The 24,723-nt window shown below is 37.5% G+C and overlaps 1 protein-coding gene across 1 annotated transcript; it reads left to right on the plus strand.

Annotated features, from left to right (window-relative positions):
• Positions 1–399: 399 nt before the first annotated feature.
• On the plus strand, positions 400–24,723 carry ZC3H14 (zinc finger CCCH-type containing 14). The gene is made up of 16 exons (XM_010087090.1): positions 400–436; positions 3,652–3,766; positions 6,759–6,799; positions 7,154–7,349; positions 7,701–8,112; positions 9,996–10,156; positions 11,270–11,370; positions 14,036–14,191; positions 15,669–15,743; positions 16,209–16,365; positions 18,905–19,128; positions 21,142–21,262; positions 22,231–22,367; positions 23,412–23,506; positions 24,409–24,515; positions 24,606–24,723. The coding sequence occupies exons 2-16, from the start codon at positions 3,675–3,677 to the stop codon at positions 24,721–24,723; spliced, it is 2,193 nt and encodes a 730-aa protein (XP_010085392.1). The 5' UTR covers positions 400–436; positions 3,652–3,674.

A 24,723-nucleotide genomic window follows, 5' to 3' on the forward strand; every position in this document is an offset into this window, starting at 1 on the left:
AAATCCTGGCAGATTTTTTTTTTTTTTTTCCCTTGCTGAGCCGGGAATGACCTTTTATCAAACCATCCGGGTTTCGTTTTCTTTGCACCTTACGAGTCCGGGTGGTCTATGCTTACAAAAGGACAGCTGGGACTTGGAGGTTGTCCGGTGGCACCAGGAACTGGTATATAGGAGATACGGTAGTGAGGGTGAGATGCCCGGCAGTCCTGCTATTCTGCTGTCAGTCCCTCACCGTTAGAACATTCGTATCATGAGCAGTGGAGAATAGGAAAAGTAACGTTAAACTGACATGTTCAAACAGATAATGAGAAGAACTTTGCTAAGCCTGCCCCATTTTGCAGTTAGAAATACTTTCTTGCTCCATCCCTTAAATGCTCTTTCATTGCTTTTTAGGGTGCTATAAAAGGAAAGTTGCAGGAGCTGGGGGCGTATGTTGGTAAGTTTTATCATGTGTTTATCAATCTTCCCAACGTTCTTTGTTGTTAGATAAGAAACAACCAGCTAGTTAGTGCAACAGCATATTTACTTATTGTTACTTGTGTTGCTGCATACGGAAACCTTAGGCATGACATCTGAGGTGCTGGACTAGTATAAAAGAAAGACTTGCTTCACAAAATATGTATAGTCTAAGTGTAAGATGAGGCAGTACGTGGATACAGATATATGAAGAACTAAAAGGAAATAACTAAGAAGTCTAATAGTGTCCCCTTTCGAGGAGAGATGGTGGCAAGGGATTTGAAAGAAAAACAAACACTTATGTGTCTGTGAATATTTAAGGAAGTTTGTTTGAAGCACCAGTAGAAACATTATATAAAGCAAGATCCTTGCAAATATAGCAACAGTTACCAGTGACCACTGTGATGGAGACTGTCTTTCTTAGACATCTTTTCAACAGCCTTTTGAATTCAGGGTGAGAAATTTATCCAAATTAGGAGAAAGCATATTACTGTAAGATGGAGATAGGCTAACTGTTTGGGGAGGTGGAAAGGCTATGTCAGAAACACTATGTAGGACAAATCTGCAAAATGCAAGAGCTTGACTGTTAAGGGGAAAACTAAGAGTTATGTTAAGCTAATGTTGATGAAACATATGTAACTGAATCTTAGAAGCAGGGTGAGATTTTATTTTGGATTGTGAGGAGAGAGACATAAGCGGTCTGAGTGTCTTTTTTTTTTTTGTTTTTTTTTCACCTGGATCTAGGATTAAATGGATATTGCACTTAAGAGTAGCAGTAAAAGTTGGTAACTTAACAGAATGTTCTGTTGGAAGCAGAATACCTCAGTCCTGTAACTGCCTTGGTGTTGTCCGTGATACTTCTTGGATTTCAGGTGAAGGAAAAGCATTAAGAGCACAGTCAGAGATCAAATGAGTTGCAGGGCCAAGTTCAAAGTTAGTAGTTTGATCTTGAATTCATCTTATTTCCATTTAAATGGGGCCATTGTATTTATGGAATCAAAATGTATTGATTCCCTAGAAGGGAATTACCTAGCAGCTGATGTTCTGAACTCAGTAGGTGCCAAGAAACCATGTTTAGAATTTATTTCATTTCAAAAGTTGTTTTTTTTCAGTAACTTGTTTTTGGTTTTTCACTATCATTCCAGGTTTCGGTTTCTCTGTCCTTTATTCTTTGCCTGCATTTTCCTGCATTTCTGAAAAAAATCTTTCTTATCTCTAATACCAGGATGCTGGTAGAATACTAGTAATCTTTGATTCCAACTATGGCAGATTATTCTTTCTCTGTTTTTCTTTACTTTCTGTTTCCTGTATTCAGAAGGCAGTTCTCAGTATCAGCATACAATGTCTACACTTTCTTTGCAGTCAGCTTCTGAACTTCTTTAACTAACTTTGTGTTCTTTATGGCCAACTCTGACTTCCATTGGCTTCTTTTTTGTTTTTAAACCACTGTTTCCAAATGTCTGTCATTTTTCACGTTTCTGTTACTGACTGGAGTATTTTGGACAACTTTTCAAGTCATGTTTTTCGAAAACACTCTATTTCTTCTTTTAGGTTACTGGTAAAAGTCATTCTCCCTCATTCTAGCCTCTGTGAGAAAGAACAGTGCTTTTGTTTCTTTCTGTAACTGCAAGTTCTTTTATTTAGAAAAGTTTTCTACAAGAAGACGTGTCGAAACTTTTTTGTTGTGTAGAACTTACAAAGAAAAAATGCATATCAGCGAAGCAGAATAAAGATAGCTAAATATTCATCAGCTATCAAAATTTTCAGAGGTTGTAGTTTTGCATACAATTTAAGTTGGCATAAGCCACTGCAGTCACAGAGAGAAGCAGTTGTTTCTTTCCTTTTTCTGTCATACTTTTACAGGTAATTGTGACATACTTATGTTTTGATCCATACTTAAAGTATCTTTTTCTTTACCTTATCATATATTGAACTACCTGAGGAGCTGATCAGGTTTAAAAGTAGCTTGAGCAAAAAATAGAATTCATTCTAAGTTCCTAGATCTGGGTGTCCATCCATCTGGTGCAACTTGTAGTTTATGTTTAAAAAAAAACCAAAAAAACCGACCAAAAAGAGTTAGGGTTTAGACTATGAATGTGTTGTGTTGGAACACTTGAATAGTGATAGTGGAGTTCAGGTGCAATGTATGAATGTTATTTCTGTAGTCTAGGGTACAGATGAATTATTTACAGGGTACACTGACATAGAAGAAAGACAATTCCTTTGATTTGTATTTTGATTTCTAGTTAAGATTTTTCTTTTTAAGTATTTTTAATGTTGTGTACAGACTTAATTAGATGAACTGTGTACAGGTGTATTAATGCCTTTGTTCACATTCACTATCTTCACTTAATATTTTTATGTTTGTGTTATGGAGTGGTACTGGAGGGCATGAGGTGTTTGATTAAACTAAATTGAATTATGTGCTCAAGAAGCAGACCTAATGCCCTCGAGCAACAAATACACCATTTAGTCCTTCAGAGTAGACCAGAGCTAGGCCAAAGCAAAAAGCTGAATACCATACTCCTCAAACCCTTAATGCATTAATGTCAGATTCCGAGTACCTTCCTGTTCATTCCGATGAGTAGGCATATCCTGCATGAGCAGTCCAGCAAGGGAATGGATTTCTTGCTGTGTATGATATTGCATACATTAGGAGGTTAGAGAATCAGACTCTTGGGGTTGCTGGGTTTTGGGTTGGTTTTTTTTGTAGATGGAATATCTGGAAGTTAATACAGTTTTGGTTTGTTTGATGCACAAATCAGAAAGGTATATTTATCTGTTTGGTCTTTGTAGCTAAAGGAGATGTAACAAGGATGAAGTGCTCTATCTGGCAATATTTGAAGTGATGAAAACTGTAGATGGCTGTTGTCAAGAAAAAGGATATAGGCAGCAGAGTGTATTTCTTTTATCTTGTCCTTTTTGTGTTTTATTTACTCACTTTTAAAATACTTTGATCTTATCTTCAGCTTATGCTCTTGTGAAGTTGATGGTCTTTTATTCCTCACTCATAGCTGAAATTTGTATTAAGCCTCAGGGGAAATCAAAGTCTTGTTAATTTTCTTACCTAATCCTCTACCTGCAGAGTCTTTGTTGTAAAACTGGAAAAAAAATTCTGGTTACATGTTTAAGGGTGTTTGGTATGTCTTTTATGATTTATTGTACTTTAAAACAACATATTTCTCTTTCTATTAGATGAAGAGCTCCCTGATTATATTATGGTTATGGTGGCCAATAAGAAGAGTCAGGAGCAGATGACGGAAGACCTTTCCCTTTTCCTTGGAAACAATACTGTCAGGTTTACTGTCTGGTATGTTTGTAAGCTCCTTGTCACACATCTTACCAGTAATCAGAACTACTTTCTACACATGAAACCTGAGAATTTAAGAAGTTACTTATCTTCCAACTATGTAATTTACATTAATCAAAATTTTCACTTTTCAGATCTAATAACTAAATTATTTTTAGTCCGTTAACAGCTAGGCTATTGAAGTGATAATTAAGCGGCAAATGACTGGAGGGCTTATATTCTTTGTTTGCTCCTAAGTCCAGTCAAATTTTTGAATGAAGTGTAAAATGCTCAGTCAGGTAAGCAAGGGCCATATGTTGTCTTAAAAAAAAAAATTATTCCTGCAAAGCCCACTGTGAGCATGAGAGTGTTGTTCACCGTAGTGAGATGTAAAATAGTTCTTCAAAGACAAACTTCTTTGCTTTTATGCTAATAGTGCTTTGGATTGCTGTTATGCATGGGAATTAGTATACCAAGACAGATGAGCGGTGGATTTAATTCTGTATACTGGCTTTGACAAGGCTTAGCACCAAATGCTTAGGTATGCCCACCTCTCAGGCTGTTTATTTATTGCCACCATCTCCACAACACAAAAGTAGAAGCCCAGAATTATTATGAGCAGGACAAATTAGCAACAGATGAACTCTTGTCTAAATTCCTGACAGTGTGGATTAATTTATGCTGTGCTGCATGACAGCCTTAGCCATTATATTTCTTATGCATTTTCTAATACTGAATTTGGTTTACAGTATAAACCTGTAATTAATTCCATGTTTCAGAGTATTCAAACAGATATTTCACTCTAGAGATTTTTCTTGCTTTCAGAGTTGTGTATTTTTTCAAGTTAAATCTTATTTCAGGGTCTCTAACTTAATATAGTTGTAAGGAACGTTATTTTGTTTTTTATAGATTAGAGAAATACTAAATTTTTTCTGCTTTTTCGGTTTACTACTATTGAAATTTTCATACTGACTGGTTACGTTCACTTCCAGTATTTCTTCTGTGTGATTAGTCAAGTTTCTCTTTATTTGGTTAGGAGCTTTTATGCTACTAAATAGCAGAGAGAAACATTTTAGAAGTTGCATATATTATTAAATCATAAACATTGGCAAAAAGTGAAAATTAGTTCCAGCTATTACAGTTCACTGTATTAGCTATTTAAACTGATGGATTTTCACGTGACAGTGTTACTTGTATGGATATAATTTGAGTTTGCTTTCAAAGTGTTCAACTTTTTCCCAACATTTGTCAAAAATGTAAGAAAGGAGTACAATTAAGCATGCACCCCCTTTTTTTTTAAAAGTACACAGGCATTTAAGTTGTTTGTTCCCTCTTGTGGCCTGCCTATGTAAAACTTTTTGATTTCACAGTATCAGTAAGTGATGCAGTTGTCTTTCTCATAGAAGTTTTGGGAATCAGACAAATTAGTGAGGTTTACAAGTAGATGAGGGTAACTCCAGTACTAGGGTTTTGACTGAATCCTGATATACAGAAAGAAATGACACAATATTATGTAGCTGAAGACACCTTTATGGCTTTGTAAATGAAGCTAAAACTTTATTGAAAAAGATAATAAAGATGTAGAGAAAGGAAATTTCAGCAGGGAAGAGAAATCAAGATAATTTTTAAAAATATATATTTAGAACTAGATACTGACTAAATGTAGATATTATACCTCCTGTTAGTTTTGGCACCTGCTTAAATTCCAAATGTAATGAGTCTTTTGATCTCAATTCAGTATCTGAATTTGCTTATAAATACAAATTCAGTATCAGAGTGCTTTACTGGGTAATGAAGTAGGTATTGGTTAAAAGAATGATGGAAAAGAAGACAAGATGAAACCTATGCAATAAGCTGTAAGAGGACTGGTTAAATAGCATTGCAGTTGGGAGTTTTATATGCTTTTATTTCTTCTAAACTCAACCCAGAATGTTTATGTTCTTAAACATTGATTCTGGCTGAATACAATACCCAACAAGGTCTGCCTTCCTTGGTTTGTTGCTGGTAATTTGGGGTCATCTGGCAAAAGTTTCATGGTAATTCTGTGGCAGACCTGGCAATCCTGCTGGTTGACCAACAGTTCTTACTCTGAACCAAGTGTTAGGTCACAGTTATCTGGAGGTCAGGATGAAAACTGATATGCATCAGCAGAGCTCGACTGATGAAACTTTCAAGTGTTCTAGTGAAAACTTAGGATGAGGCGAGTGTAAGCCTTCCTTATACTCACATGCTGTCTTACTTTTCCCAGTTTTCAGTATGTTTTTTGTTCCTTAGCCTAAATTATGGAAATGCTTATGATCAGGTTTCAGTTCAAGACAGGATATGCATTTAACTGTTGGGATTTTTTTTTCTTTCTTCTCACTGTAATGTGTGTTTGTTTTTAAATAGCCTTCTTATTTTATAGCTTTTTGATTTTCTGTATTGCTTCAGCTTGGTGCCTTTTTCATAGACAAATGTCAAATTTGGTGCCTCACTGGAATGTTTTTGCTCACCAACCAAAGATTGTTGTTGGTATATACAAAACATGCTGGAAGAATGTTAAGTCCTGTGAATTGTATATTGTTTAGGTTTCTGTTTAGAATTATGTTTAACTTTGCTGTGTAATTCAGGTTTCATATACAAAGTAAAATTTTTAGCTATACTTTAGGCTTCTGACTTAGGTTTTTTGAATCACTCATTTTGAAGATACTTAACTCACACCACTGATTGTACTGAAAGAGTGGAAAGTACTGGCTTTAATTATGTAAACTAACTAAGTGCCAAAAATAGATAATGTGATGAATACCCTGCCTGCATGCGTGAAAACTCACTGGAGACAAGATACTTAAAGCCTCCCTTTTGAGGTGAAACATACATCAGTTGATGGAAAGTGAAGCCTTAGATAAATGAGATGCTTTTTATACAGGGTAAAGGCAGTTAGTTTCTGAAAGGTGATTATTCTGAATATAAGTTAAAGTTCTTTTATCTCTCCCTTTTCTGTTTTGCTTCCTTCACTGTCCCCCATCTATTTCAGGCTCCATGGTGTTTTGGATAAGCTGCGATCTGTGACTACTGGTAAGTAAGAAAAATAATTTTGAGTGAAAGCAGGTTTATCTTTTCTGTCTAGTGTTGCATCTCTAATGAGTTTCAAAAAATATTTAATCTGACTGTTCTGGTAGTATTCAATTTATATGGTCTTTTGGGTCCTGACTCTAGAAAATTGCTTTATATTTTGAGATAAAGAATTTATTTCTGAATCCAGAATTTATTTCTGGGTGTTTCTTGCTGATGTTTTCAGCTGAAATGGCTTTCAGCTTGTTGTGTTTTCAGATCTGCGCAATGTCTTGTTTGCAGTTTCTTAGCTACGTTTACTGCAAAATTTGTATTGCTGTGCTTTGACATAAAAATGAAACGTACCTGTCTCCACAGAACCAACTAGTGTAAAATCTTCAGAATCTAATATCTTTGAGAGCAACCTTCCTTCCAGCAAAAGCAGCTCATGTGTGAGTGATGAGAGGAGGCGTGAGGATATCTTGCCACCTCTTGCAGTTTCCAGCACTCGGACTGAAAGAAATGACTCAAGAGTTTCAACTAGCTCACAGGAACAAAGGAGCACTGCTTCACGGTAAAACTTCTGGTTACTTACTGATACACATTCAGACATTAGTAGTTGTGTGACTCCAGTAGTCGTTCTGAAGAGCACAGATACTTGGAAAGATCAAAGTAGTTTTGAAGAGTAAGTATTGCTACAATTTGTTGCATAAAAAACATTAAATCAGGAGTTCAGTTCCATTTCTTTAAGCAGCAGGTGGGCTTAGATTGATTAGCCAAACTGAAAATAACAATGTGTGTTAGATTTGTATAAAAATAATACCTTAATGATTCTTCCCTGCTTGCTTTGTTTAAAAGACAGTTCTGATTTTGCAGAACTTTATTTGCAGATGAGTTAATAGTTGGCAATTTCTTATTTTATCAGGCAGTCTTCTGAAGATAGTTCTGCATCCCGCTTAACATCTACAGTCAAGCCTTTGAGGGAATTGTCACCTTCTGAAGCTGTAATTGACATTAAACCTGAACCAGATGATCTAATTGATGAAGACCTAAACTTCGTGCAGGAGAATCCTTTGTCACGGAAGAAGCCTATTGTGACTGTAACTTATGGTTCTTCTGCTGAAATCTACCGACCACCAGCTAGCAGGAGTGCAGATGGCAATATACATGCACACAGGTTGTCACAACAGGGCAACTTACAGGGGAGCCGGCAGTTAGACACGCAAAGCTGCAGGTCTTTGGAAACTGGCCAGCTGTGCAATCCAGAAGCATTTGGCAGCTTAGCAGAGAGTTACAGACCCACCTCCAAATTTAGTGCCGATAAAGTAGGCAGTGAGGTTAGTATGATCTGAACTATTGCAATATTTTACACTTGTTAAGTACCTGAATTGCTATGTACGCTTCCAGTAAAATCTTGACCTCAGAGAAATTGAAGGACTTCTGTCACTGACACCAGTAGGTTTGGGACTTCATTCTTTCGGTCCACTGATAAAATGAGATTGCATATTTTAACATCATCACCTGTCGGGTTGCTGCGTCTCAGAGTTAATTACCTTGTACATCTTCATGCTATGGTGGGTTGGGCTAATGTGTTAGCACATTGTTATGATGCACGTGATGAATCAGAAATAATAATTTTAGTCTGTAGATCATTTGAACAGCGTGATCTTCCAAGTGCTGTGTAAATCTCCAGCTTTACACAGTTTTGTAAATCTGTATTTTTGGGATGCTTTTTATTCATGCCTATGCTATATATATATTAATCTCTGAAGCCTGGATATGTTACTAGGATTATTATTATTATACTGTTTAGAACCGTGGCATTTAAGAACTCTTTGGCATGGGTGCTGTACAAGGACAAACTAAAAGGTGATTGCTGCCCTCCATACCTAAGAGCCAGCCTAAGCCAGGCAAGTGAGAGTCCTAGGTGACAGTTTTAAGACTGTCATCTTATCCATATGAATCAGTTAGAAGCCCTTTGTGAGAGGAATGAAGATTGTAATGGCTGCTAATGTTGTAATGAAGCAGGAATTTTACATACCTTGTATTCCAAGTGCATCTCTGTTTGTTACTGCTTATATAGTTCTCTGTCTTTGCTACTACTTATTTAGTTCTGTATAAAGGACAACAAATTTTATTCAGAAATCTGTAATGCTATGTGCAGATGTCTTTGTTTTTTAAGATGGGGAAGTGAGAATGACAATATAGTGAGAATACAGTGTTTTGTTTAAGGCTCTACCTAAGTCATTGATGAATGACAGTCACATCTCTCCTTCGAAATGTTACAAAAAGGTCTTGTGATAATTGTCTTTTATTACTATTTCATGAATAATATCCAGAAAAGGGCTATTTCAGGAGTGTTTCTTAGAACTGTGGACCTTTGCTGTATCCTACCTTCTCTTAGACAAGCTCTTGTGCTTTGGGAAGTTTTACCTTTAAAAAGGTCATTTCTTTAGGTGTTGTTTTTTTTTACTAGTATGAATCTTCTCTATCGGTGTAGTCCTAGTCCATCACTTAGGATATTACTTTCTCCTTGGAGGATATATGATCATTTAAAGGGTGGTGTGTACAAACCTGGTATCCAGATGCCTCATTGTGCTCCTGTGTAGTTCAGTGCTGAGTGATGGTTCCCACACATCCTATTGATGTCTGCTTTCTCCTGTGCCTTCACGCAGCCTAGCATTGAAATTTGTCACTGCCACATGCACTGTGGTGGTGGTGAGTGGCTGTGTCAGACCTTGCACTTTCTAAGCTGGACTATCCTGGCTCTGCGTGGCTATTAGTGTCCTTTGGACTATTCAGCTTGCCTTACACTGATCTGAAATTACAATTGATACAGAGGAGAAAGTCATTCATACTGATTTCACTTTTCTCTATCAAACTTTCAACAGGTGCATCTTGAAGGGTAGTATGAGTTGCTTTGGAAAAACCCTGCTTTTTCTATAGATGTTGGATAAATTGTATTTTAAACTCTTTTTCTTCTCCTTTTGTAAGTGTTATTTACATTTTTAATGAAATGTTTCAGTGTAAGTATGTCTGATTTTCATATTCTCAAGTGCTGTCACTTGTGTCTCCAGACAGTACAGTAGTTCTGGACTCATGCAACTTATGTGGAAGTTCTCCATCTCCTGGCTATAGATAGAATTGCAATATTTTCCTTGCTGGCTTATTAATACCTGTTTTATGCTAAATTAATTGTTTTGGCTGCTGTTTGTTGTAGGAAGAAGGCTCCAGGAAGAGACGGTTACCTGTTGTAAGCTCAGTAGTCAAAGTAAAGAAGTTTTGTAATGATGGGGAAGACGAAGAGGAGGAGGAAGAGTATGGATCGCGAACAGGAAGCATCTCCAGCAGTGTATCTGTACCAGCAAAGCCAGAAAGAAGGTACTTAAGAGCTCAGTGATTCTGTGTGGTTTCCAGAATGAATTTAATGAACAAAAACTTTGAAAGCGGAAGCTAGGGAAAACTGTTTGCAGTTTTGAAAATGGACAGACAAAATTCAGCAAGCCATTTTTAAAGTTTTTGTACTGTCTCGCAACTCTGTGGGTGAGATGTCTGTTTGTACCACCTTTTTTCCTCTGTTTGTAACCTGGTTTTATTGTTGTGCATAAGCTGCAACTGAATGTGGAATTTTACACTGGTTTGGGAAAAGTTTGCTGGCAAAAGAACGTTAATGTTAGCATGCTTCAGACCAGGTATTTAACGTGTTAAAATAATTTTCCAGGAGTTTTAATTGCTTTGTTTTTATTTCAGGAATAGTTTTCAAACCAATTATCACTTTACTTTAAGTGATCGCTTCTTCTTTTCATAAGACTTAAAAGGGTTTTTTCATTTTTTCTGCTCCCTAATTCTGTCTGAATGTCAGGTGTCGGTAGACGTACATCAGTGGTTTGTATCTGATTTTCAACGATAAGAGGAAGAGCATTGAAACTAAGAGAGGTGGTTCTACAGATCTACAGGGCTAGCTTGTATAAGATTTGTTTTAAGCTAATACCCTTTATTGAATTTATCTTCAGCACCACAGCACATTTATCTGATTTGAACTTCCTTATTGTTGATATTCAAAGACAAACAATTTTTTTTTTACATCTAATGTGTTTTTGATAGAGTCAATTTTCAGTTGGGTCTAACTCCCCAGGGCTGCTGCATAATTACTAGTGCCAAGACAAACGTAGCAACAGGCATGCGAGGGGCTGTACGGGAGGAAATGAATGTCAGAATTTATGCCTTTCAGATGCAGTGTGTTTGTACAGCAACTTAAGCTGAGAAGTGAAATCACACCTCTGGACTTCCATTTCTGAGAGCATTTTGTGGATCTCCATCCACTCAGAGAATAGATTAACAAGCTGAAAACAAATATAGATAAAGTGGTTTTAGATGATGATTTCTATCAGTATTATGCATAACTGTGTTAACTTGTTGATATATCTGTGTTTAACATGGATACAGTTGCAGTTGCAATTCATGTACAATTAATTATTTTTTTCTCTCTCTCAGACCTTCATTGCCACCTTCAAAACAGGCCAATAAGAATTTAATACTGAAAGCAATCTCTGAAGCACAGGAATCGGTTACAAAAACAACCAATTATGCCAGTGGTAATCAGCATTATTTTTGTTTATGCTAAGCTATGATATTCCCAAGCCCTGTTTTATAAATCTAAGCTAAAGATAGTGCTTAGAGATAAAACAATGTTAAATAGCTCAGTGATACGCCTAAGAGATTTTCCATGTCCTGTGAACATTACATTAATCTTCAGTGGTGAATTATGAAAGCGTAAACGAGGGAGGAGAGAGTTATTTAAAATATACTAATCAAGATAGTAAGTCTGTAAAGTGGGTACAAAACGGAAGTGCTGGAAGTATTCTGAAGTTGATAGTTGCGAAGGGGAAAATGTTCAGGATTAGACAAGTTGTTTGAGGTATTTGGTTGATCTATTTTCCCTTTCTGCACTCTCCCCCTTTCTTCTGAGAGGGGAGGAGAAAAAAGCCAGACAGCAAAAAATCAAAATGCACTGGATGTGGGTAATAGAGGTGAAAAATAACAAGTAATATATTGATTGATGTATTGGTGTGTATTGGCTTTAGACAGTGAGGTTGCAATTTTAGTTCGGAGGGTTTAGGTATTGAGTTGCAGTTGATACAACAACTGAGCAGTTGCCTGTGCGTAGGCATTAAATTTTAGCCAGGAGAGACTTCTGCTGAAGAAGGGTAAATCCAGCTGTTACCTCATGTGCTTTCATTTCATTGGGTGCTAATAAATCTAGTGTTCTCAGCTGGAAGCACTGCACATTGCCAGGGAAGAAACATTCACTAAACCGTTACTTTTCATGCCATCTGGAGCAAGACTGAAAGCTATCCAAAATATCTTGCCTGGTCTCTCTCAAAACCTGCAAACTAACTGCAAGAAACACCTATCTTCCTTCTACATATTTACAAAATGGTCACTGTGAACTTCTTCCCTGTTTTCTATCGTTACGTGTATTTTCAAGGTTGCACAGGTGCTGATAAGTAGATGAAAAAGCATGAGATGTGTATGGAGTTTTCTGTGTTCAGAAGCTCTTGGACTGGAGGAGATGTCCATGCATGTTAGAAGTGGGATATAAAGTGAGCTCGTTTTAAAGCAGAATAAATTGAATGCATGACTAATAAAGATCGTTGCCAAGCTTAGAACTGAAGAAAAATTAACTAAGAATAGTTCTAGTAAGCTACTGAATTGCTTGACTACTTAGAAAATGTATTTCATACAGTAAATGAACTTTTAAAATAAAATTATGATTCTTCATTAATAGCAAATAGCCTAAGTGCCTGCCAACCATTAAGAGCTTGTCTTCATTCTAGATAAAAAGCAGAATGAGAAGTTTGTTAAGAGAGGAGGTAGGAACTCTGATACTCCTAAGTTATGATGCCAGTTATCGAGCAAGGAGTGTTCATGGTGGAAAAAGCAGCAACACAGGGAACAGTACTTTGAGGTGATTCAGGAAGCTCTTTCCTGTGTACATACCAATGTGTCAGGAAATAGAAAATAGCCAAAAAATTTTAACTAAAACTATTGATTTTTAATAATGGTGATCTTGTAGTTTGACTTACCAATGTAAGAATATTTTAGTGGAGAGACCACAAAGCACCACTTTGTGGTTTAATATAGAGGTGATTTGTGAATTTTATCTGAAGTGACATGAAGGTTCTTCCACTTCAGAGGTAATATATTTTGTATTTTTTTAAGTATTTTGAATGGAATGTGTAAATAAGCTATTTTGAAATACATAGGTAAAACAGTAAGATTGTAAATGATAACTCCAGTATTGAAAGATACCTTTTAGTTTTATGTGTCCAAATTTGAGTGCTGATGTGATATACAGCCAAGGGAAGAATATGCTTAGCTTTTCACAACCAGTTCTGGTGGTCTTGGCAGAAGCCAAGTAAAGAAGTCAACCTGGTGTCCTGCTACACCCAAATTCTATGCTACAACTACCTGAAGTGGGGTTGTAGTAAAGTGGGTGTTGGTCTCTTTTCCCAAGTAACAAGTGATATGACGAGAGGAAATGGCCTCAAATTGTGCCAGAGGAAGTTAAGATTGGATATCAGGAAAAATTTCTTCACTGAAACGGTTTCTTCCCTTGAACAGGTTTCCCAGGGAAGTGGTTGAGTCACCATCCCTGGAGGTATTTAGAAGAGGTGTAGATGTGGTGCTTAGGGACATGGTTTAGTGGTGAACTTGTCAGTGTTAGTTTTGCCGTTGGACTTGATGATCTTAAAGGTCTTTTCCAACCTAAATGATTCCATGATTCTGTGATTCTACTGTCATTGATTTTTATATTCTATTTGCAAGTACCTTAGCGTAGGGTAGCTGGCACTGTATTAAAAGTACACGTTGATAATCCATGATTGTTTATATGGAAGGTGGAATGAAAAGTGATTTCAATACTGTAAGACAATCTCTAATTAATTATATTTAGAAGTGTATGAATGAGTACTTTGCTGATGTCACTGTAATCCTTCTCATGCTGTTTTGTTTTAGAAGTACATGTTCTCAAATGCCACTCCTAGAGTACTCTATGCACATGCACAAATGTGCTTTCACACTAAGAATTTTGCAGGTAGCTAAAGATACTTTTTGTGGACACAGATGCTTGGGATTTTGTGTGTATGCATGTGCGCGCATGTAGGAATTTATCAGTTATTTTAATACCATATATGAAAATAGTACTGTTGTGTGATTGGGTTGTATGTAAATGATTTACTGTTTTTTCTTTATTTAAAGTTCCACAGAAACAGACAGTGCCAGTTGCACCAAGAACTCGAATTAGCCCAGGAGAATCTCAGTTAGAAGTAGTCCATGTGCAAAACAGACTGCCTGCTCTGAGTTCTCAGCTTCAAGTAGAAGAGCCAAAGGACCAGACAGCTGAAGGAATTCAAGGTCATTTGATAATATTTTTTAAAAATTTATGCTGGGGAATGTAATTTTACAATAGTCTGAGCAGAGTAAAATGCTTTTAATTTTTAAGTCAGCATCAAAAGTACACACACACGCACATACACATATACACATGTATGACCTCAGAAGAATTAATCAATATGCAAAGGGTGCCATAGCATCCTGGCATATCACTGAAGAATAATTTTGCATAAGCAAATGCTATAAGCAAATGTATCCATTTATAGTGGTATAACTTTTCTTTTCCTCATCCTTTGCATTTTTTTTTCTTAATATCTTGTAGGAGTAATTCTGTCACAAAGCTTATGTGAGAGAGTTAAGATACTCCTCCTTTGGAATAATTTTGCAGCATATGAAGTATTAAAAGATTCTTTCTGACGTATTGTCACCACACAAATAGTTCTACTGTTTTACTTTTTTGTGTAAATATTGGAGTACTGTATTTGCTGTAACAGAACAGCTGATAACCAGGATAATTGCGTGAACAGTAAGCATTGATTTTACTTCTGTAATGAAACTCCTGAAGAAAAATGGTGTAACATTTAAAGACAATCAAAGTATCTTTTCAGCATAATTTTGGTACAAAGAAAGAAATATGTTCCTGTGTGTGTGCCTGTGCTAGTTACAAGGAATTGTAGAAGTAAGGTGAGAAAAACACTTCTGTAAGAAGTTGTTAGTTTACTCTTGCTAAGTGTTCAGATATTTAGATTGTTGAGTAAAATTTGGTTTGAGTAAGATCTTTGTTACGTCAGCTCACAGTCCTTGTTAAGGAATGATAAACATTAGTTATTTTAAAAGTAGCTATTTTTTCAGTCTCTTATTTCTTTACGTGTATTTGGAATCTTTCTGCCAAAATGAAATAGTTGAAATTGTATCTGTAAAGTATGTAAGAAGAAGCTTTATCAGTGTTTGAATTAATGTACAGAAAATATTTATGCTACTATTTTTGCTCTTTTGCCATTGAGATGGAAGTGACAGCTTGCTTAGGAAACATATAGAAAGCAAAATAATTTTTTCAAACCATGAGTGAAATGTAGAACTCTGATTTGTTTCACCTCTTTTAAGACCATAAAGCAGTCCCTCGTACTTAGCTGCTTTCCTGTGTGTGTTCTCCAAATAGTCAACACCTCTACAAATGAGGAGGAAGAACTTGACCTTTATAAGTTGCCATACCCACAGGCCTGTTTTGTAGTGTGCAGTGATTATGGGAAAGACTAGAGTCTTCTAGTATTTAGATTTTTCCATGATAACTGGCAGGAGAAGACTTGTTACTGTTTCTGAAACAATGAGAAATGGGTTCATAACAATGAAAACAAGCTTTTTTTGTGTTAGTAGTATGGAGGCTTTTGTTGTTTCTTTTTTTTTATCAAAGGAATTAGAAGAGTATGCTTCAGTTCTTTCATCTACAGTTTCATTTTGACATGCAGTAAGATATGCTTCTAATGACTGTTTTTTTTAGGATCTGAACAAAAGGAGCTCTCTTCTCGGCTCCAGATTGATCCTGTGATTGAAGATACCTTGCAAGTGACTCAAGGTTAAGTCTTGTGATCTTTTATTTCTAAATAAAGATTGCTAGTTTTCAAATTGAACACTACTGGTCAGTGAATTTTAAAATATAACTTCCTTTTCAATTAATTATACTGATTTCTAGTATTTTCTAGCTACTACATTTCTAAGGAATAAAAGTGTTACATCAGTAGTTTTTCGAAGCATGAGAGATTTTGGGGGTGTGTGGACACCCTTCAATGCTGTTTCAGCACAGCCATTCCAGTAACAAAGTTTCCTGGTCTGGCCTAATATGGCCTATGGCTCCTGTTTATCCGCTTCTGTGGTATTAGCAAGGAAGTAAAAATGTTTTCTGGAAGGTACTAGTAAGAAATTCAAAATAATAAAATTAGCTTATCCGCTGTGTAAATTGATATTAAGAAATACGCTATAAGTTAAGAGTAAACTACAACCTTATTTTTCTCTTTTCTATGTAATTTTTCTCCCAATTCAGATTACTATGATGCAGAATCTGTGGTCCATACAGATACTAGGTCATTTATCCTGAAGAAGCCCAAGTTATCTGAGGAAATAGTGCCGCAGAATCACCAGTTGGGAAAGAGGGCAACAGAGGCAATAAGAGTACTGTCAGGACGTCTAATACAGACACGGTAAAACGTTATTTCTTTTAGGACTGTTTTGAGTCAGAATGCTTGTTTGTGGTTTAGATGGAATCACTCAGTCATACTTGTGCTTTGACAGTCCAGTCAGTAGCTATGAAATCATGGAGAATGGGTCGAGGCAATCCCAAGCACAAATACAGGCTGGGTGGAGGATGGATTGAGAGCAGCCCCGAGGAGAAGGACTTGGGGGTGCTGGCTGATGAGAAGCTGAGCATGAGACGGCAATGTACGCTCAAAGGCCAGAAAGCCAACCGTGTCTTGGGCTGCATCAAAAGAAGCGTGACCAGTAGGTCGGGGGAGGTAATTCTCCCCCTCTGTTCTGCTCTCATGAGACCCCACGTGGAGTACTGTGTTCAGCTCTGGGGCCCACAACATAAGGAGGACATGGACCTGTTGGAACCAAGTCCAGAGGAGAGCCATGAAGATGGTCAGAGGGCTAGAGCACCTCCCCTATGAGGACAGGCTGAGAGAGTTGGGTTTGTTCAGCCTGGAGAAGAGAAGGCTCAAGGGAGACCTTTTAGCAGCCTTCCGGTACTTAAAGGGGGCTACAGGAGAGATGGGGAGGGACTCTTCATCAGTGAGTGTAGCAATAGGATGAGGGGTAACAGTTTTAAGCTGAAAGAGGGCAGATTTAGATTAGATATTAGGAAGAAATTTTTTGCTGTCAGGGTGGTGAGGCACTGGAACAGGTTGCCCAGGGAAGTTGTGGATGCCCCATCCCTGGAGGTGTTCAAGGCCAGGCTGGATGAGGCTTTGAGCAACCTGGTCTAGTGGAGGGTGTCCCTGCCCATGGGAGGGAGTTTGGAACTAGATGATCTTTAAGGTCCCTTCCAACACAAATCCTTCTATGATTCTAAAGTGGACTGACATTGAATAGCAGAGGAAAAAATCGAGGGGCAGAAAAACTCCCAGAAATCCTTCTAAATGGAAAATGATTCCCAGGGTCAACTGTAGCTTGAGCATGTCTTTGATTTGCCAGAAAGAAGGGACTGAAAAGCACTGGTCTTTTTGCCATAGATGTTCTGACTTCTGAAATCCTAGTTAAGTAATAATTTTGCTTAAATTGCCTTTGGTTTTTTACCTGTTTCACCCTGAGATTACATTTCTTAAGAAGTGTCTTTTAATGCAATATTGAGTACGCTTAATCCTGAGCTCTCAGTGGTGGAGGGAAGACAGTTCATTCTGCATGCAGGTAACTCAGTACCTGTAAGCCAACAAACAGTTCAGTGGCTTGTGGGCCAAGTGATTTAAGGCTCCTTACTGGTGAGTTTGGCCAAGAGAAGTTTAAAGTTCATGTCAGCTTCAAATGATGTGTTGTGGATGCTTTTTCATTTCCCCAAAGGAACAATGGCCAGTGCAGTCATTTTCCTAACTTGTTAAAGGCCTTGGTAGTTCCTGCTACCAAATAGTTGTATGTATCTTAACCTGTTAGAGTTAAAAACCACTCAGAACAATGTGATGTACTTCATCACTGTGGGCTGCTGTGATTGAGAAACTTAATGTTTCCTTTCCATGAGTGGCTTTAAACAGCCTGCATTAAGTAAAAATAAAACCAGCAATGAACAAACAAACCCAAAAGGATAAGCTTGCAGTGTCACAGTTGAAAACTGTGACTGTGCTACTGAAGAGAGGTAAAGTTTTGAATGGGGATAGATCAATTTCTAACTGTTTGAACTTGAAAATTCTTGCTAGTGATGTTTTTAATGTGTAGTTTTTCCTCTCTTCTTAAAGGCATTCTACACTGCAGTTGTTTTTAGCCTGATTTCATAGAGAAGCAAAGTTTATGCCATCACTGTTTGTCAAAGATAAGAACTCCATAGTGTGTTTCCAGATATTTGGAATCGCATGCCATTCAGGAAATTCCTTGGGTGAAATGGGTAGGACAGTGGAAGAGCAAAACGCAGAAAATGTATGCATCCCCTGTTTTTATGCTCCCATTTTTATCCACGTTGACTACTGTCAGATACAGGATACTAGGCTAGATAGATCTTTCAGTCAGCCTGAGCGTCCAAGTTCATAGTGTCAGTATTTCAATTCCCTCTTCCTATCCCTAAAAACTTTTCCACCCACTGTTTCATGATGGGCTGTTCAGTATTTTTGAGGAGACAGCTGGTTTTTTGTGTTAAAACGTTTGTAGTTCCAAGAATGGTATTTACTCTCACTTTTTTTTTTTTTTTTTGGTCTCAAACCTGCAAATTCCTCAAAAGATTAATTATTTTCCTTTATTTAACTGTGTCTGTAAGTGAGCTTTCAGATCTATCTGTTGAGCAGAATGCAGCCAACTGAAGTGTACCTGCCAAATCCTCTGCCGTATGCCATTGAAAGCTGTATTTCTTATTGGGGCTTCAGGGAGACTAGAAGCCAGACTGTTCATTGGAGCACATTACTAGTAGCATTAAAAGAAGGTTTGCTACTGCGTGACTCTCCATAGATAACTTCTACTACTTTTAGTTACTAGTGCAGCTTGCTTTTACTCAAACCTCTTGAGTCAGAAAATCTATTTTTACTACATTTCTTTGTTCAATAGAGACCAGCTTGCACAGCAAGAGAAACCTGCTAGTCCCAAGTTCATTGTGACACTGGATGGTGTGCCCAGTCCACCAGGATACTTTTCTGATCAAGAAGAGGAAGATATGTGTATAACTGAAGGATTAAAGCCAGTTACCCAAAATATGTGCGCCGGCAAAGGATTAAGAGGCCTCCGAGCACAGCAGATGCAAATTGTAACCAGGCAGCTAGAGAGCTGTGATGGTAATTATGCTTACCAACAGGATCTAATGTTAATGTGGTGGTTAGATTGTGGATAGACCTCTTGGGTATAGAAGCCTTTATTTTGATAAACTAGAGCAATACAGCACATAAGTAATTCTCCATACGTGTTGGTATTGGTGAAATGTGTGGGTTTTTTTCTTTTGAAAATGTAGTTTGTCTTCATTGCCAGAAATCTGCACTTCTTGTTGACTCATTATCACTTGTACCCATGCTGATGGATGGGAGACTTTATGATGAACGTTTTGCTGTGCCTTGAACTTTAAAAAAAATTACATAATTAATCTTAATTTTTCTGTCTAGATTTGTGATGTCAAAAGGAGCCTGCTAAGTATAAGGTGTTGGTAGAGTCAAGTTGCTAGAATCTCTGGAAGTAGAACAGTGTATGATTTTACTTGAACTTTATATATTCAGGATACCTTTTGACTAATGTGAGAAATGGCTTGCTGAAGCCTATGTTTGAATTGTTTAGAATGCTGAAACAGTGATGAAAAACATTTTAGAGAACATTGTTTTGTCATAGACCTGTTGAATACTGCCTTCAAGTCATGCTTGGTTTCATTTTTTTAGTTTTCTTAGGAATATACCATATTTTTTTTCCATAGTAGCAGTGCATCCAAATTTTCTGAACTAAAGAGAGAGTAGTATTTGATGCTATACAGAGAACTTAAATTTAATGGATCCATCTGTAAATACGTAATGCAATTATGCGAGAACCATGGGGGAAAAGCAAAAGATCTTTAAGTCCATGTCCTTTCAGTCCCACTGGCTTCAGAAGTACTATGTGTATCAGGCAGTTTTAAAGAAGAAAGGAATGTTATATATCCATTGTCACATTTTTACTATTACAATTAAATATATATTAGAGTACTACCCTTGCAAATCTGTGCTTGTACGTATAGTCTCACACTCCTTACTAGAGGTGGTGTGGGAGAGTGCTGCTGATATAGTTAAATCTCTGTTAGGGTTTCTTATTTGATTAGCTACGTTAGCAAGAAGTAGCATGGGTGTGACTCAAGTTCACACAGAATCGGATCAGTGAGGAAGTGATTTGTACAAGCAATGAGGTTTTATGATAGGGTAGCATTAATTGGCTTTGGTGCATTGCAAGGAGAAGGCATAAATGAGGCTGAGAATGGAATGAAGCTGGAGCAAGTGTGTTACTACTAAAATCAGAGAGGTAAGTCTAGCAGTCCTGGAAAGCTTTGAAAGCCAAAGGTTTAGGCACATTGGGGAAAATAAGATGACAATGAAGGTATATGCTTAATTGCCTGAATTTGCAGAATGAGGTTTTAGTTAAATAGGAGAAAGTCAGAGTCCCAGGTTCCCGTAAGCGTAGTGAAGGTCTTGAATGTTTCAGCTTGGAATTTCTTTAAAAATTTTTGGAGTCTGGGTTCAGGTAACTGAAGTGAATGTGGTATCTGTCCAAGCAAATTACATGAAAGTGGTTCTTTTCTGGTGTGTGCCCCTATACTAATAAATCATATCTGATTAGTGTAAAAATTGATTTTTTACTTTATCTCTTTAAATAATTTTCTAGAGTAAAAATATCTTGCAGAAAGGAAGCTATTATTGACACCTGGCTCAGCAGAACAGTCATAACTAAGGTTCTGTTGAAGAATCTTTGTCTTGTCTGACCAAGATCTGGTCTGTTTGGCTTTCCCACCTCCATTTGTATTTGTGAAGAAAGTTCATTTATTTTTCTTGTAAACAGTCCAAATTTGGTCTTTTATCACCAAAAGGAACCTGTCAGTCAAGTATTGGAACTTCTTTCACTTTGTAGTTTTGGAAATTTTCTTCAGATAATATGATTGCACATAAATTTTTACTGTCATGACTTTTTTTTTCTTGATCCATTAAGCCTTATCAAGAATGGGGTTAGAAGGAGAGAATAGGAAATATTGTGAATTTCAGTTATGCTATATTGGGTATGCCAAATTGCACATACAATCATAAAGGTCCCAGCTTTTTAAAAATTTTTTCTTTCTTTCTTAGTGGATATGGAACAGTTAAATGTGCTGCAAAAACAGGAGAAGGTGCTTGAGCGCTGCAAGTACTGGCCTGCCTGTAAAAATGGAGATGAATGTGTGTACCATCACCCCACACTACCTTGCAAGTGAGTAGTGCAAAGCTCATCCACTTGACATGTTTTTTTTATTCTTATTGCGGTGCTACAAATTTCCCTTCTATGTTAGGAAATATGCCAAGGCAGTGTAAGTCTGTTAGGGCAGGGATTGCAGCTAGTTTATCACACTGTAATTTCTTCTGTTGTCCTCTCATCTCCCATGTGTCAGCATACAGTGATGTTTTTAATAAGTAGAGTCACAGCTGTGCTCATGCAGAAGAAAGCCTAGTTTAGATATAGGCTTGTGTGTTTGTGTTGCTTAGAGATATGGAAATTGGTGTCTTTGTAAAACAACAGGCACTCTTCTGCTAGCTGTCAAAATGCTTTTCAACATGTTGGGGTCCCATTACATAGTAATGCAGTGATTTTATTTTATTTTATTTTTTTTTAATGTGAAAGCAAAGGCTGACTCTTGAATATGCACTGTGCCTTTCACTTCTCTTCCACAAAAAGCAACAGTCTGGAAAAACAATTTCTAGTTTGAGATAAATGTTACCAGATTGGGTAGCTTCATTTACTCAGACATTTGAATTTCCTTTCAAAAGCTGACCTAACTACATTCAAAATAATGCTTTCTCTTCAGGGAATGAACCATGTTACTTAGGGGATTCTGTGCCCCTCTGTGCGAAGGTCTGAATTCACAGTGCCTTTGCTGCTCTGCGCTGCACACTGGGAACAATGCATCTTAGCTTGCAACAAGTAGCTTGCTGCCAAACTCCACTGAGCATGAGGAAGTTTAGTTATTTACTGCATGTAAAGAGCGTCCACAGGGAAAAGGAATACAGATCTGTTAGTGTACAGCTAGTACACTACACCTGCATGCCCTGGTTTGGAAATAACTAACACACGTGTGCAAGCCTTGCTGTAGTTCTGGCTGTGATATCCCAGCTTTCATGTGCATCAGCTGCTTGGGATTGTGCTCCAAGTATGGGCTTATGACTTAATTTCTTTTCCCTCAGGGTTTTTCCTAACTGCAAATTTGCTGATAAATGCTTGTTCATCCATCCAAACTGTAAATACGATGCAAAGTGCACTAAGCCAGACTGTCCTTACACTCATGCCAGTCGACGAAACCCCCATCCGCCTCCTAAACCAGGTGAGCATGTCTTGTTTTTCTGAGCTTTAAATGAAAGTGCTGAGGGCAAAACAGTGTATTTGGCAGCAGAAACTGAGAGTGGTGAAAAAACAATTTTTTGCTTGATTTTGTTTTCATTCAACTCTTAATGCTAGATGAAGAATAATAATACAGTGTTGCTGGAAAAACTGCTATCAGAAAAATCCCTGAGTGCTCTTATGGAAGAGTCCACATGAAATCTATGCAAGGCCAAAGTGGTGTCTTGCACACACACTCCCTTCTTCTAGAGGGACTGACCAGCATTGCAGTTTTACTCAAATTTGTATCTTAAATTAGATGGATGTTGTACCAAGAGCTTGTGACGAAAATTAAAAACAGAGGTTTCTGTCTTTGTATGAACATCTTTTTTCTTTAACGACACTGTAGGAGTTAACTTTATGTAATGATGAGATGACTTTCAGGGATGAAGTTACCTGGTGCAGGCAATAGCTGTGTTCGGATTACGGGTTGCTATTCCTGAGCCTTTGAACAGTGCCAAGGTGGAGGGCCTTTACTCCACTGAAGTAGTATCTTTAGGAAGTGGCTCAGCCCTTAGTCGTAGTACGATGCAGTTTTGTTCCTTTGCCAAAAGGCAGAGTACAATGTGCTTCTCTCCTGTATCATTTCCAGCAGCTCCTGTGTATTCCTGGAAAGTGCACTGCTTTTAAGTCTGGTTAGCTTGAACTCGACCAGACTTGCTGCTGTCTCAATTTAACATTTTAATGTCTCTGCCTACCAGAATCTCTGCTTAATTTGTTGGAAGCGTTACCATGACCATGGTACCTTCTGCTCTGAAATGGTGAAGAACAGAGACTAATGATCACCTGACAGTCTTGTTCTGCCCCAGGATGAGGTCCACACAGTGCATTGTGATATGCTTTCCATATTTCTTGCAGGACTTTGTGTACTATAAAACATAATTTCTTGCAGAAGGGTTGATACATTTAAGTTTGTGTGGGACTGTATTAAAAAAGCAGTTTATTCTGATCCAGGCTCATTTCCTGTTCTTTTCTTTTCTGCTATTAGCACCACTACCCACACCTTCTATATCCTCCAATAGTCCACTGTGCAAGTTTTTTCCTGCTTGTAAGAAAATGGAATGCCCATTTTACCACCCAAAAGTAAGAATTACCTCTTATCTCTTCCCTTCCTTTCTAGAAAGATACTTGAAATATATTACTTTGGGTCAGGAAATGTCACTAGCATTTCATACTTTCTGCTTTTACTTTTCACATTTTAACTTGAGCCCAGAAACAAAATATGTAGAAGCAGTGACTAAAAGAATTTGGAAAATTGTATTTTAAAATGAACTTTCTACCAGATGCTTCTGGGGAGTTTCAGACAGGCAGACAGCCATAGCACTTGTTAAAAATCTGCCCAGCCAGGATGCTGGGGGGCAGAGGAGGAGGACAGCTTGTAGCCTATATGGAAGGCTACAGAATTCCAGACTCCTGCCTCTTCCTTCAGATGTGCTGCAGTATACAAGAACTTTAAAGACTGTCCAGTTACCCTGGAGTATATTAACGTAATCTCTGTAGTACCAGAGTGTATAACTCAGCTACTTCTATGGAATTGTGTCCCTGCATATTCTTAACACCAGGAAGTTTTTAGTGCTTTTTCAAGCCCTAACAATGCTGAAATGCACTGGGGCCCCAGGACTGTATTCCTAGATATTAGGAGCCAGATACTCTTGCTTTTCGTCTGTCTTTTAGATAATGCTGTGTCATGCTCCTAACTCGTACACACAGATAATTGAAACAGAACTCTGTAAACCTTTCAAAGCAAGGGAACTTGCACCTGTCAGTGCAGTGGTAGTTTTGGAGCATCTGACTCTTAACACTTTTGAAAAAGTATTTCTTTCTGTTGGGTTTGAACTGATTACACTAGTCTATGCAGCTGTTGATGCAATTATCTATCAGATATGTTGTACAGTAATACAAATTTGCATGTCACACATTCTGGCTTGTTCAGGAGTTCAGACAGCCAACTTGAGTAGCCTCTTCTGACATGGTTTCATTTTTAGCATTGTAGATTTAATACCCAGTGTACAAGGCCAGACTGCTCTTTTTACCATCCAACGATTGCTGTACCTCCACGTCATGCCTTGAAATGGACTCGAACTCAAGCCAGGTGAGATGCTTTTTTTTAAAGTTTAATTTTTCTTGGTTAGGTTTAGAGTGTGTGTTGTGACATACATCACAAATGTAATTTCACTTGGAGAACCAACGTGTGTGTGATGAACAATGAAGATTGTATGAAAAAAGATACCTGTTACAGGAATCTTTCTTTTGAAGAGGACTCTGTGCTGTTTGTTTTTAGTAGTATAAACATTAACTGA

Source organism: Pterocles gutturalis, unplaced genomic scaffold (assembly GCF_000699245.1).
Source record: "Pterocles gutturalis isolate BGI_N339 unplaced genomic scaffold, ASM69924v1 scaffold43091, whole genome shotgun sequence".
NCBI lineage: Eukaryota > Metazoa > Chordata > Aves > Pterocliformes > Pteroclidae > Pterocles > Pterocles gutturalis.

Coding starts and splice junctions, on each gene's coding strand:
- ZC3H14 (XM_010087090.1), top strand. CDS start 3,675: ATGGTTATGGTGGCCAATAAGAAGAGTCAGGAGCAGATGACGGAAGAC. Junction 22,368..23,411: donor CCATCCGCCTCCTAAACCAG/GTGAGCATGTCT, acceptor TTCTGCTATTAG/CACCACTACCCACACCTTCT. Junction 24,516..24,605: donor TGGACTCGAACTCAAGCCAG/GTGAGATGCTTT, acceptor TTTCACTTGGAG/AACCAACGTGTGTGTGATGA.